This window comes from Salmo salar, chromosome ssa17 (assembly GCF_905237065.1).
Source record: "Salmo salar chromosome ssa17, Ssal_v3.1, whole genome shotgun sequence".
In the NCBI taxonomy this organism is placed as follows: domain Eukaryota; kingdom Metazoa; phylum Chordata; class Actinopteri; order Salmoniformes; family Salmonidae; genus Salmo; species Salmo salar.
The window spans coordinates 26,359,309-26,372,251 of NC_059458.1; the positions used below are offsets into that span (position 1 = coordinate 26,359,309).

Consider the following 12,943-nt stretch of genomic DNA (forward strand, 5'->3'; position numbering starts at 1 on the left):
CATGTCCTTTACTAAGCCAGTCCAAATACAAGCCGACACCCCCCTCAATCACTGGACACCTTGGCTCTAGTCTTGAACACAGGCTAACGTTAGGTCGTTAACGGTAGCTAAGCTTGCTAGCTTACTAGCTAGCAATAGTACACTTGCTGGCTAAATGTAGCGAAAAAAATGACAACTAAAAATACAAACCTTGTTTATTTGCCTGAGCTATATGAAAAAGTGCAAAAAATAAAACCCGAAGATATCCGAAACAAGACGTTTTTCCCCTCACTGGCAAGTGAAGGAAACTCGGTGTTCTTTCTGCTTGCGCCATTCTTCTGCTCTGACTGCATCACTATGATCGTGTGCTCCTAGCTATAAACATTGAGCGCAAGAACTGGCAAGCAGTGACACGAGGAAACTTTGTGGACACTGTGAACAGTGCAGTTGGCACTTGGCAACAGCACAAGAGCAAGTACTTTGGTCTTTGCCCCTCGACCTTATCACACGTTTTAGTGTTTTTACATCCTTCATTTCTATAATCTATTTCACATGCAACAGTCATAAAAGTTACGTTCCAGGTTCATACATAATATTTTTTATCAGCAGTTCTAGACTTCATAGATGTCTCTTTATTTGTATTATAGCAGTGAACTGTTTAACGTTTAGTTAAAACTTGACTGGCGCTATGTATACCGTGTCTTTATTCTCTTAGCAGCCACCCTCTCTATCAGTTCACATGACAAACAGGAATTTATAGACACAGGTCAGGCATTACTAATCAATTATGAATATCTGATTATCATCCTTACGCGTTGCTTTTCATTAAATTGATGGGTGAAGATCAAAGTGGAATAATACATTTCAACTCCAGAGGGCAGCAATGCTACATCATTTCCCAATCAAATTTCAATATCCCAAAATAAAGTTAGCGAGAATGGGGAAAAACACATTCACAATATATTTGTATGACCCAAATGACACCATAACCCAATGACACCATCAAATCCAAGTTATAATGTATGACACACTTTAATACACTAAAGTAAATGTACTTCATACCATTTGTGACTCCTTCCCTGAGTTTATTTGAAGGGAGCAACAATCAGCATGCAGACATTCAATTTGTTTTGCTGATATATGGCCAATTGTTTTCCGTGCAAGGTCCGTATGCCCTAGTGCTGGGTCCTAGGGGAGATAATACAGGCCCCCCAGGACACAAAGGTGTTCCTCTACCTTGACAACTGCACAGTTAGTAGGGCAGATCAGGGACCCAGTGGTGTGAATGGAGTGAAGCGAAAGATGGTTAAGCAATTAGAAATGCACATGGGTTTAGCAATTATTGTTGCGTTTACCCACAACACAATAGAATAAACAACTGCCTGGAGACCAGTGGAGGTTGCTGAAGGGAGGACGGCTCATTACAATGGTTGGAATTGACAATGGCAGTTCTCGACCATTCCAACTGGGGGCGCAAAGCTGGGGCCAGTTGTACTGTTAGAGGGGCCAGTTACATTAATAACGGATGTAAAAAAAGAAAGATAGCAAAAATCTGTTATGTAAAAATTATTTCATTCTCCACATTTAGGGGGGCCACAAGGGGGTCCAGAATTGTTGTCACAGGAGCACTGCCCCCCCAGAACCGCTAGTGGGAATTGAGTGACTGGAATGGTATCCATTCCAGCCATTATGCTCCATTCCAGCTATTATTATGAGCCCTCGTCCTCTCAGCAGTCTCCACTGCTGGAGACATACAGGATGGTGATGGGTTAGGCTTTACAGCACAGGGCAAGTGGATAACAGATTATGTAGATAACAGATTATGTAGATAACAGATTATGTAGATAACAGATTATGAATTTGATTGATCCTCAGTGAAAAAAAGCTCAAATGTTTTGTTCATCATAATAATTTATATTATGCCACAAATGTTAAACTTTATGACCAGCCATCTGTATAAAATTTTAAAATAAATTAATAGGTGAGCCAACAATGAAGCATAATATCTAACAAATGGTTGTTGTTTTACAGACACCCAGTACTGTAGCTCTCCAGGAGGACGGTTGGCCACCCCTGACCTACCTTGTGTGTCACGCCCTGACCATAGAGAGCCCTCTGGGTTCTCTATGGTGTTTTAGGTCAGAGCATGACTAGGGGGGTTTCTAGGTATTATATTTCTATGTTGGTGTGTGTGTATGGTTCTCAATTAGAGGCATCTGATAATCGTTACCTCTAATTGGGGATCATACTTAGTGTGTCCTTTTTCCCACCTGCGATGTGGGATATTGTTTTGTATGAGTGCCTATGTAGGTCACGATTGTTATATATGTGTTGTTTTGGTAGTTTCACTATCATTAAAATGTGGAACTCTACTCACTCTGCGCCTTGGTCCAATTATTCATACGACGGTCGTGACACTGGGTCTTTCCATTTTACTAAACCTGCAAAAGTGGATTGAGCCTATGAGATAACATGAAGAAACCCAAAGGAAAAGCCATGCCCTCTTCACTCATCCCAATTTACATCCTCTCATGTTAACAGTCCTGTCTAGATCTGGCTGAGGATATGCACTAGATTTTATGTAGGCATTTTAATGTAAGATGTCCATGAGTGTCCTGAAAGGTGTCTGCCAAATCAAATGTATTATTATATCTGGGGTATTATACAGAGACTTTACTATGAATGTCTTAGTTCCCTGATGTGTGTCCTTTGAGTCTTTGAATGTGTGGTTTGGTTAACACATATGGGGTCTTATGTGCGTAGCCCATGTGTAGGGATGTTTATTAGGTACACCACCCCATTCACAAAAATGGTTGGCTTCTACAGACAGTGAGTCATGTGGATGTGACTTGCTATAAAAAGCAGGCAGACAGGCATCGAGGCATTCAGTTACTGTTCGATTGAACGTTAGTGGGCAAAACTAGTGACCTAAGCAACTTTGAGCGTGGTATGATCATCAGTGCCAGGCATGCCAGTTCCAGAATGTCAGAAACGGCCGGCCTCCTGGGCTTTTAACACACGACAGTGTCTAGGATTTACCGAGAAGGGTGCGAGAAACAAAAAACATCCAGTCAGCGGCAGTCCTGTGGAGGAAAATAACTTGTTGATGAAAGATCAAAGAAGAACGGCAAGAATCGTGCAAGCTAACAGGCTGGCCACAAACAGGCAAATAAAGGCGCAGTACAGGCATCTCGGAACGCACAACTCCTCGGTTCTTGTCACACACCTGTTTCCACTCCTATCAGCTAAAAACAAGAAGAGGCAGCCCCAGTGAGCACACTATCAGCAACACTGTACAATTGAGGAGTGGAAAAGCATTGCCTGGTCCGACAAATCCCAGATCCTGTTGCGTCATGCTGATGGCAGAATCGGGATTTGGCGAAAAGCAGCATGAGTTCATCGCCCATCCTGCCTGGTGTCAACGTTACAGGCTGGTGGCAGTGGTGTAATGGTTTGGGGAATGTCTTCCTGGCACACGTTAGGTCCCATTGAGCAACGTTTCCATGTCCCAAAGAATTCAGGCTGTTCTGGAGGCAGAGGGGTCCGACCCAGTACTAGATGGGTTTACCTAATAAACTGAAATATATGGAAATACTAGGAAATACTCCAGGTCATACTAGGAAATGCTCCAGGACAGCAGTGTATGATTTGTATTGGCCTGTTTATTCCAGCACAAAGAGATTTTTAATTGATCCCTCAGCACATTGACAATGACGCCAAGGATGGAGTGAATCATTGGTATCATGGTTACATACACAATCTCACAAGATCAATGATTTCTCATGTGAGAGAAAAGGAAGTGGCTCCTCCATATTAGGATACATTTGGATATTTTGATAAACTGTATTGTGGGAGACCCTGAAGAACACCCTGAAGACTCTTCTTGTTAACTTCTTCCCTGCTGACTGCAGTTGTCATTGCCTCTCTCGTGAATGTCCAAATACCATCAAAAGATTAGAGGCAATCTCCTTTGTAAGTACTAATCCCACAGTGACAGTGACTGCAGTCTGGCCACAAGGAGGCTTTTGGAGTACACAAGATTCAAACGTAAAGACAAATAAAACACAAACAAAAAGACTTCAAGACAATTTCAGTCTATGGACTCTGAACCTCCATCTATGCCTCTAATATTACATCAGTGTAGATTTAGTCTACTACTTGAAGAGGGTGCCTGGTACGAATGCATGTCCCACAGTCACACAATCACTTTTCTGGCCCATTATCTAACGTTGTATGGCCAGTAAACACCTACATCTCACAACCAACAGGACAGGTCATGCAGTTTCTGTAATTGTTGTTGGACAGAATTAGCCTTTTATTAATGACTGTTAATTCAATGTTTATTTCTGAGCCCTTGATAAGTATTTATAGCTGTGGTAGTGAAGAAACACTGTCTGAACAATCTTAAATCTAAGATTAGAGCTTCTGTTCTACAGATGAAGGACGGAGGATTTCCCCTGTGTCTTCTCCTCTTTTCCCAGGTGGGTGGGGCCTCTGTGGCCATGCAGTAGAGCAGCCTAGTGGGTGAGACATTCTGAACATCGGTGACATCTCACAGCAGCTCATGGCCCAGGCTGTGCTGAAGGAAAGAAGAGAGCCAACTGTGTCCTACCAAGCTAAGGGCAGAAAAGGGCACTTGGCTCTTCCTGTATTTGTAAACTGTAGGTAAACTACGTGCCTGATACGACACAATACCAATCACCCAGTCTTAAATCGACACCTACCCACTAACCACAAGACACTTGTGTAGATATGAATGGAGTGGATAGTTGTCTGGAATATTATAATATTTTCACCTTGCCCTCTGATAGGCTAGGTGGAATTTACAGGATATTTCGACCACTTATCCAATCTGGTAGGGGACGTTTCTTGTTATCTGTTATTATGCAGGTGAGGAGCAACACATAGCACCTCTTTCAGTCCCAACAGAGGAGCAGTGTTGCTAAGTGGGAGTCTAGGGACTCATTTTCAAGAAGGCAGGGAGAGGGGGTGAGTATGAGCTACGCTCTACATTTCTAATGGACTATGAGCTTTTAAGCCTCTTTAAGCCCCAGTTCATCTCATCCTTCTGACTCCTGCTCTATTATTCACTGGAGCCAAAGAGTAAATCCGTCTTCCTTCTTAATATGCTCTCATGACCATGCACTTATGGCAAACTGGTCTCGAACCTTGTTTAGTCGAACCTGGTGGAAGAGCTGACATCTGGTCCAGGGGTGGCTGACATTTAGGGCTCATTGCAAGGACTCTGTTGCACTACATCCCTTTGTTTCAGATAACATCTAATGATAAATGATATGACTTCACCACCTGAACAAGTACTTTCTTACCTAACTGTAGGCTAATGGCAAAAATTACAACACTAAAAGAATACTGCCCTTATGTGGTAGTCGTTAAACGTTGTAGAAACTTCACTTCGCAGCAAGCGGTGGCGCTCACAGACCCCTCCCTTCTCTCTCTTCTTCCCCCAAGCAGTTAATGACTTCATGAAGGTGACGGAAGTGCGTTACGGTTTAAAGAAGGCTGCTTGGGTAATAAAGGACACAGGGGGAGCTGTCCGTTGGCCTCGGTGCTGAAATATAATTCCAAGTCGTTGTGTTCAGTAGTATATCGTTTGAAAGTAATGTAAGGCGTGTCTACCGAGGAATTAATGATTTGACAACGTTTGTGTACCTTATGATGCGTAGGAGGAAAACATGGGATTATATCACATCGAAAGTTCCTTTGACGAAGACATTTGCTTGAGGACTATCCTTCCCTAAACTATATTCAGGTACATTTAGACTAGAGATGTGCACAAATTGTGTGGTAGTCTAAAGAAATAACTGATTTATCCGTATTGTTGCAAATAATATATGATTCATCAAATGTTATAGCTAGATAAAATGTTTTCGTATAGCCTAAATTTAATCGGGACCAACAATGAAGGATAGATCCAAGCATCTATGGCTACTTGGTAAGGCAATTTGTGAGGACGTTCTGATTAGATCACATTAAGCAGAATACTGTGTTAAAAATAGGATGAACTAAACAACTAAATTAAATCACAATGAATTAACTCAAAGTTTGAAAATGTAATGAAAAAAATGACAACTAGATGTAGGCCTTATTCTAACCTTTATGGCAGATTTGTATTATTATCACCAGCTGATGAAATAATTTATAATCAACCATAAAGACATGTTAACATAAATTATAGATACATTGGAAACATTGGAAACATCAAACATTCTGAAAGGGGAAAGGTCAATAAATTGGATTCCTTCGTAATTCTTAACAGTAGAGATGTAGCCTACCCGAAAGTGTTGTAAAATGTGTGGATTAATTAATTAATTATTCCTTGCATGCAGGTTGTAAAATGTTAGATTGAATGCGTGTTAATCCGTTATTTGACATTTTAAAAAAAGCACGAATACATATTCCATTTCAATATTTTTTTTCTTTAATTACAAATAAAACATGTTGCGCAGAATAATACTTACTACTGTATGTATTATTTCTCTAATCTCGTGTTTCATTTAATTGTTCAATTTGAGGTTCAGACAGGGCCATTCAAAGACATCACACACGGCATACTATGGGCAGGTCATGTCAATACACCAAACCATTTGCATGTAACGCTTTGGAAAGCAAAGCATTACTTCAGTGGGAGTCTATAATGCACTTGCGTGCATTGTGGTTGTGGACCAACAAGAAAAATCGTATTTTTTTAGATCACATTTTTGTTTTTTGTTGTTGTTATTAAGCAAATGTATTTGTCAGTACAGTCCAACACACATTCATCAATACAATGTAGATTCATAAAAATCGTGAATCAGTCTATATGAAGTCAGAGTTTGGATGAATTTAAATTGTAAAATAATTTATGAGTCCATTCACAAAGACAGTATCCAAATAAAAACGGAATGACACACACACACAAATATACGAATATGTCATTAAATAATACAGCCGTTGAGTGTACAAAATATTAGGAACACCTTCCTAATATTGAGTTGCACCCCCTTTTGCCCTCAGAACAGCCTCAATTCGTCGAGGCATGGACTCTACAAGGTGTCGAAAGTGTTCCACAGGGATGCTGGCCCATGTTGACTCCAATGCCTCCCATAGTTGTGTCAAGTTGGCTGGATGTCCTTTGGGTGGTGGACCATTCTTGATACACACAGGAAACTGCTGAGAGTGAAAAACCCAGCAGCGTTACAATAGTTGACACAAACCTGTGCGCCTGGCACCTACTACCATACCCCATTCAAAGGCACTTCAATCTTTTGTCTTGCCCATTCACCCTCTGAATGGCACACATACACAATCCATGTCTCAATTGTCTCAAGGCTTAAAAATCCTTCTTTAACCCATCTTCTCCCCTTCATCTACACTGGTTGAAGTGGATTTAACAAGTGACATCAATAAGGGATCATAGCTTTCACCTGGATTCACCTTTTCAGACTGTCATGAAAAGAGCAAGTGTTCCTAACGTTTTGTACGCTCAGTGTAGGTGTATATCTGTAGATAGATGTAATCTCTGAAACCTATTTGCCCTTCCAAGTGCTTATTTTAAACACTTGTTTCTTAGAAGACAGTGTAGGGAGTTGATCCTGTGTGACATTTAAGACTCAGCCATTCCTTATTCTAGAACAGCTTCTCAGACCATTGTTAAGTCTGTAAAAATCCCTTCTAAATCCACAGTGAGACGTGGTTCACCATCCCTTAAAATCCCTATTCATGCTTCTCCCCTCTATGAGAGTGACAGAGTCATCCTAGACCTAGAGTTGTCCTAGAATAGATCGTTGAAAAATAGTCATACACTTTATAAAGTTGTGATACATTACTATAAAATGTGGGGGTAAACAACTACTGATATGAACATTGTAGCCTCAACTTCTAGGCTTCAACATTGAAATGTCTCCGTTATAGTTGTAGGTGTATTTAATATTTAACACACAGTTGTTCTGACTTGTGAGACTGTGAACAATGTAAATAATCAAACCCTACATGTATACTCTAATGTATCCTCACTATTCTGTTCTGTTCACAGCAGTCCACCAGCCTGATGCATTGGGGACCATAGAGTGAACCAAGATGCCTAAGATCAGCACAGAGCAGTCTTATCCCAGCCACGGCCGCTGTTCGGTAAACACCCCCGACAACCTGGACCAGATTGAGAGTGGCAGCAGGTAAGAATTTTACAAGATTTTACCAGCTGGGTTTAGTTTAGGATTTGAAGCTTTTACTTTGAAGAGCCAACAACACACAGACTCCATTTTTGAATGCCAGTAAGCGTTCTGTGTGATCATGATTTATTTCAGTGTAGTGACACTCCAAACACAGGAAACACAAACATTGACACGTCCCACGCTAGTACAATTTCAGTGTATATTTTTAGCATGGTGGAGGCCTCACACTCTCTTCCTGGTGTCCTCTCTACGCTGCAGCCATGAGGACCAACTGGACCCCTCCTTCACGGGGACAGGAGGCATGTCCAGGTCAGTGCAGATGTCTTTTTTCCATATCATTATTTACATTTATGCTCATTTTGAGGACTACAATGGAAATAAGTCAATAGACTTTGTTTTTTTTATCCTTCATAATTTATAATGTGTGTATAGTTGTTTCTCATTGTTTTATAATGCATGTATAGTTGTTTTCTCAATGTTTGAACATTGTTTGAACAACATTACAATGCATTTCTCTCAGGCTGTCTCGCTTCATGGTGTTGGTGAAGGGCTGGTCATCTCACAGTAGTCAGCCCTCAGATGCCCTTCCTTTAGACTCAACCATGAAGTCACACACAGAGTTCAGAGAGGCCTGGAGGGCAGAGAGCATGTCCAACACCAGACTCTCTGACCAAGTCCGCAGGAGGAAGTGAGTCCCTGTGTGTGTGTGTGTGTGTGTGTGTGTGTGTGTGTGTGTGTGTGTGTGTGTGTGTGTGTGTGTGTGTGTGTGTGTGTGTGTGTGTGTGTGTGTGTCGCTCAATTTCTCTTTCTCTCATGTTGCAATTATTATGACTTCTAATTGAAATAGATTATTTGATTTGAAGCTAACACGTGTATTTATATATTTGTTCAAGCAATGGTCAATGGCCCCTTGCAGCATACAATATGAACAACTGCAACAACAAGGATGAGTAAGTGGACCAACTATAGCGTTGAGATAGTATTCAGACCCCTTGACTTTTTCCACATTTTGTTATGATAAAACTTTGTATTCTAAAATTAATGTTGTTTTTTTCCCCTCATCAATCTACACACAATACCCCATAATGACAATGCAAAAACTGTTTTTGAGACATTTTTGCTGATTTATAACAAATAAAAAATAGAAATATCACATTTACATAAGTATTCAGAACCTTTCATTTACTATGTAGGTAGTAACTAATCTAATCAAATCAAATGTTATTGGTGACACACACATATTTAGCAGATGTTATTGCGGGTGTAGCAAAATGCTTGTAAATAAATAGCTGTATATGGTTTTGTTCCCTGTCACTCTCCAAAGTATTTTGTGTTACATAATTGTGATCAGAAACATATTTGTTTTTATAAATGTCATACTGGAGGACAAAGAATGACAAATGACAAAGAAATACCAGTAGAAAGCCAAGAGACCTGTCACTACTCTCTTGACCCGACAGTAGCACGCTGCCCCCCTCTGGTCTTGATAAACCATTGCACATAGTTTCATGCAATGGAAAATCTAATTGAAACCAAATAACACCCTCCATGAACATTACAATCCAATATCACCAAACAAATCTGTAAGAGTGACGTTAGTTCAGTTGATTAGCCTGATCCACCCTCCCGATTGCTGCGCTTTTGTTTCTTTTCACTTCGTATCAGTGGAGGCTGGTGGGAGGAGCTATAGGAGGACAGGCGCATGTTAATGGCTGGCAGGGAATAAATGGAACGGTGTCAAACACATCAAACATATGGAAACCACATGTTTAACTCCATTCCATTCGAGCCATTACAATGAGCCCGTCCACTCCTCCCACCAGCCTCCTCTGCTTCATATAGAAAAACAGAATGTAAGCTTGCGAGATCAGGATGGTCGAACGAGGCTTGGTTGATTACACCCGCTATAGATAATCCTCTTATTTTCCCCTTGTATAATAGTGTTATGTGCTGTAGTTAGTACATGCTTCATTGAGATTGATAAAATTATGTGTGGAAAAATAATGTTTTCAGAAAAAAAGACGAAAAGAAGGATGAGAAGAAACCGGATCCCCCGAAGCCACCTGATAAGAAACCGGATGAGAAGAAACCGGATCCCCCGTAAGTATATTCAGTTTCTATGGTTATATGGAAGTCTTATATCTATAAACAAAAAAAAAACAGATTATAAGTTAAGAGGAAAAAGCTTTGTATTTTATGTTTATTTCAGTAAAGAAGTGTGGATCATTGACCCCGCCACAGATATGTACTACCAATGGCTGACAATAGTAGCTGTCCCAGCATTCTACAACTTAATGCTTCTGGTGCCAAGGTGTGTGCTGCTTTAGAATTCCAGTTTTCGGGTTTCCCAAGATATTGTTGAGTAATTGTGAATGATCAATACTCTTGTGTTTCTGCTTGTCTCCCAGGGCAAGTTTCAATGACCTGCAGGCCAACTATGTAATGCTGTGGATGGTTCTCGACTACACTTCAGATGTCATCTATTACATTGACACGTTTGTGAGATCTAGGACAGGTAAAACCATTCTTGTTTAGGGTTGTTGAAATAATTGACATAACATATCCTTGTTTAACGATTTAGTGTTTGCGATAAAGCTTTGGAATGTCATCAACAGGTTTCCTGGAACAAGGATTGCTCGTGAAGGACCCAGTGAAACTAAAAGAACACTACCGAGCCCAGAAGCAATTTAAATATGACATCATATCGATGATACCTACTGATCTTGCCTTCATTCCATACGGTTACAACAATCCAGAGTTCAGATTCAACCGCCTCGGCAAGATGGCGCGCCTCTTTGAGTTCTTTGACCGAACGGAAACCAGGACAAACTACCCCAACATTTTCAGAATCAGCAACCTTGTGCTTTACATCCTGATCATCATCCACTGGAACGCTTGCGTCTTCTACGCCCTCTCCAAACTCCTGGGCTTCGGCTCAGACACCTGGGTGTACCCAAACATCACTGACCCTGAGATGGGCCAGCTGTCCAGGAAGTACGTCTACTGCCTCTACTGGTCCACCCTGACCCTGACCACCATTGGAGAGACCCCGCCCCCTGTCAGAGACATCGAGTACCTGTTTGTCGTCGCCGACTTCCTCACGGGCGTGCTGATTTTTGCCACCATTGTCGGTAACGTGGGCGCCATGATCTCCAACATGAACGCGGCACGCGCCGAGTTCCAGGCCAAGATCGACTCCATCAAGCAGTACATGGAGTTTCGTAAGGTCTCCAAGGTCCTGGAGGCCAGGGTGGTCAAGTGGTTTGACTACCTGTGGACGGAGAAGAAGACCTGCGACGAGAAGGAGGTTCTGAAGAACCTGCCGGACAAGCTGAAGGCTGAGATTGCCATCAACGTCCACATGGAGACGCTAAGGAAAGTGCGTATCTTCCAGGATTGTGAAGCCGGCCTGCTGATCGAGCTTGTGCTCAAGCTGCAGCCACAGGTCTTCAGCCCCGGAGACTACATCTGTAAGAAGGGCGACATTGGCCGAGAGATGTACATCATCAAAGAAGGGAAGCTGGCTGTGGTGGCGGACGACGGGGTCACACAGTGGTGTGTGCTGAGCGATGGGGCGTACTTCGGAGATCTCAGTATCCTGGGCATCAAGGGCAGTAAGGCTGGCAACAGAAGAACAGCCAACATCAGGAGCGTGGGTTACTCTGACCTCTTCGCCCTGTCTAAAGACGACCTGATGGATGCTCTCACAGAGTACCCTGACGCCAAGTACGCTCTGGAGGAGAAAGGCAAGGCCATCCTGATGAAAGACAACCTCATTGATGAGGAATTGGGAAACAGGGCCGACCCCAAAGAAATGGAGAACAAAGTCCTTACGATGGAAACCAACATGGAGGTCATGACGATCAAGTTCACCAGAATGATTGCTGAATGGGCAACATACCAGGCCAAGGTCAAGCAGCGCATCAGCAACATGGAGGCCAGGGTCAAACCCCTCAGGGGGATGGATGAGGTGATGAAGGACAAATAATCACATGCAGAATATCTACTCTACATATTTGGTAGACACAGACATTAAATGTATCTTAAATGTAAATCTATAGTCCATACTCACAATTTAGATCTGGTTAGATCTAAATAGCTTTCCATCCAAGTGGATTATAACCATAAACTGTATTGTTGACTAGTCAAAAGCAGTGAAGGCTGGTGGGAGGAGCTATAGGAGGACTGGCTCATTGTAATGGTTGCAATGGAATAAATGGAATGCAGTCAAACATGTGGTTTCCATGTTTTATACCGTTCAATTTATTGCATTCCATCCATTACAATGAGCCAGTCCTCCTATAGCTCCTCCCACCAGCATCCACTGGTCAAAAGTATACCTAGATTCAAACATAAACTCAGCCAAAAAAGAAACATCCTCTCACTGTCAACTGCGTTTATTTAAGGCAAACGTAACATGTGTAAATATTTGTATGAACATAAGATTCAACAACTGAGACATAAACTGAACAAGTTCCACAGACATGTGACTAACAGAAATGGAATAATGTTTCCCTGAACAAAGGGGGGGGGGGGGGGGTCAGAATCAAAAATAACAGTCAGTATCTGGTGTGGGCACCAGCTGCATTAAGTACTGCAGTGCATCTCCTCCTCATGGACTGCACCAGATTTGCCAGTTCTTGCTGTGAGATGTTACCCCACTCTTCCACCAAGGCACCTGCAAGTTCCCGGACATTTCTGGCGGGAATGGCCCTAGCCCGCACCCTCCGATCCAACAGGTCCCAGATGTGCTCAATGGGGTTGAGATCCGGGCTCTTTGCTGGCCATGGCAG

General features: G+C 42.0%; 2 protein-coding genes across 3 annotated transcripts in view; one reads left to right on the forward strand and one right to left on the reverse strand.

Moving 5' to 3' along the window:
* Nucleotides 1-423, reverse strand: part of LOC106575661 (transmembrane protein 131) — a 35,857-nt gene extending 35,434 nt beyond the window's left edge. The window contains 1 exon segment of the mRNA XM_014152280.2: nt 190-423. Within this exon segment, the coding sequence (XP_014007755.2) occupies nt 190-313 (124 nt within the window). The 5' untranslated portion in view covers nt 314-423.
* Nucleotides 424-5,478: 5,055 nt separating this feature from the next.
* Nucleotides 5,479-12,603, forward strand: LOC106575665 (cyclic nucleotide-gated channel cone photoreceptor subunit alpha). 2 transcript variants are annotated; one of them, XM_045698609.1, is made up of 9 exons: nt 5,479-5,749; nt 8,012-8,150; nt 8,409-8,459; nt 8,671-8,838; nt 9,044-9,100; nt 10,164-10,250; nt 10,360-10,461; nt 10,559-10,665; nt 10,766-12,602. In XM_045698609.1, exons 2-9 carry the CDS (start codon nt 8,056-8,058, stop codon nt 12,136-12,138), a joined length of 2,040 nt encoding a protein of 679 aa, XP_045554565.1. In that variant the 5' UTR covers nt 5,479-5,749; nt 8,012-8,055; the 3' UTR covers nt 12,139-12,602. The 2 variants fall into 2 exon arrangements, with proteins under 2 accessions (XP_045554565.1, XP_045554566.1); XM_045698610.1 differs by having other exon boundaries at nt 5,494-5,749; nt 8,015-8,150; nt 10,766-12,603.
* Nucleotides 12,604-12,943: the final 340 nt, after the last annotated feature.

Bases quoted from the DNA above. Each gene is read 5' to 3' on its own strand.
- LOC106575665 (XM_045698609.1), top strand. From the start codon at position 8,056: ATGCCTAAGATCAGCACAGAGCAGTCTTATCCCAGCCACGGCCGCTGT. The intron at 8,151-8,408 runs GTAAGAATTTTA...TCTACGCTGCAG, and splicing joins CAGATTGAGAGTGGCAGCAG to CCATGAGGACCAACTGGACC. The intron at 10,462-10,558 runs GTGTGTGCTGCT...CTTGTCTCCCAG, and splicing joins TTAATGCTTCTGGTGCCAAG to GGCAAGTTTCAATGACCTGC.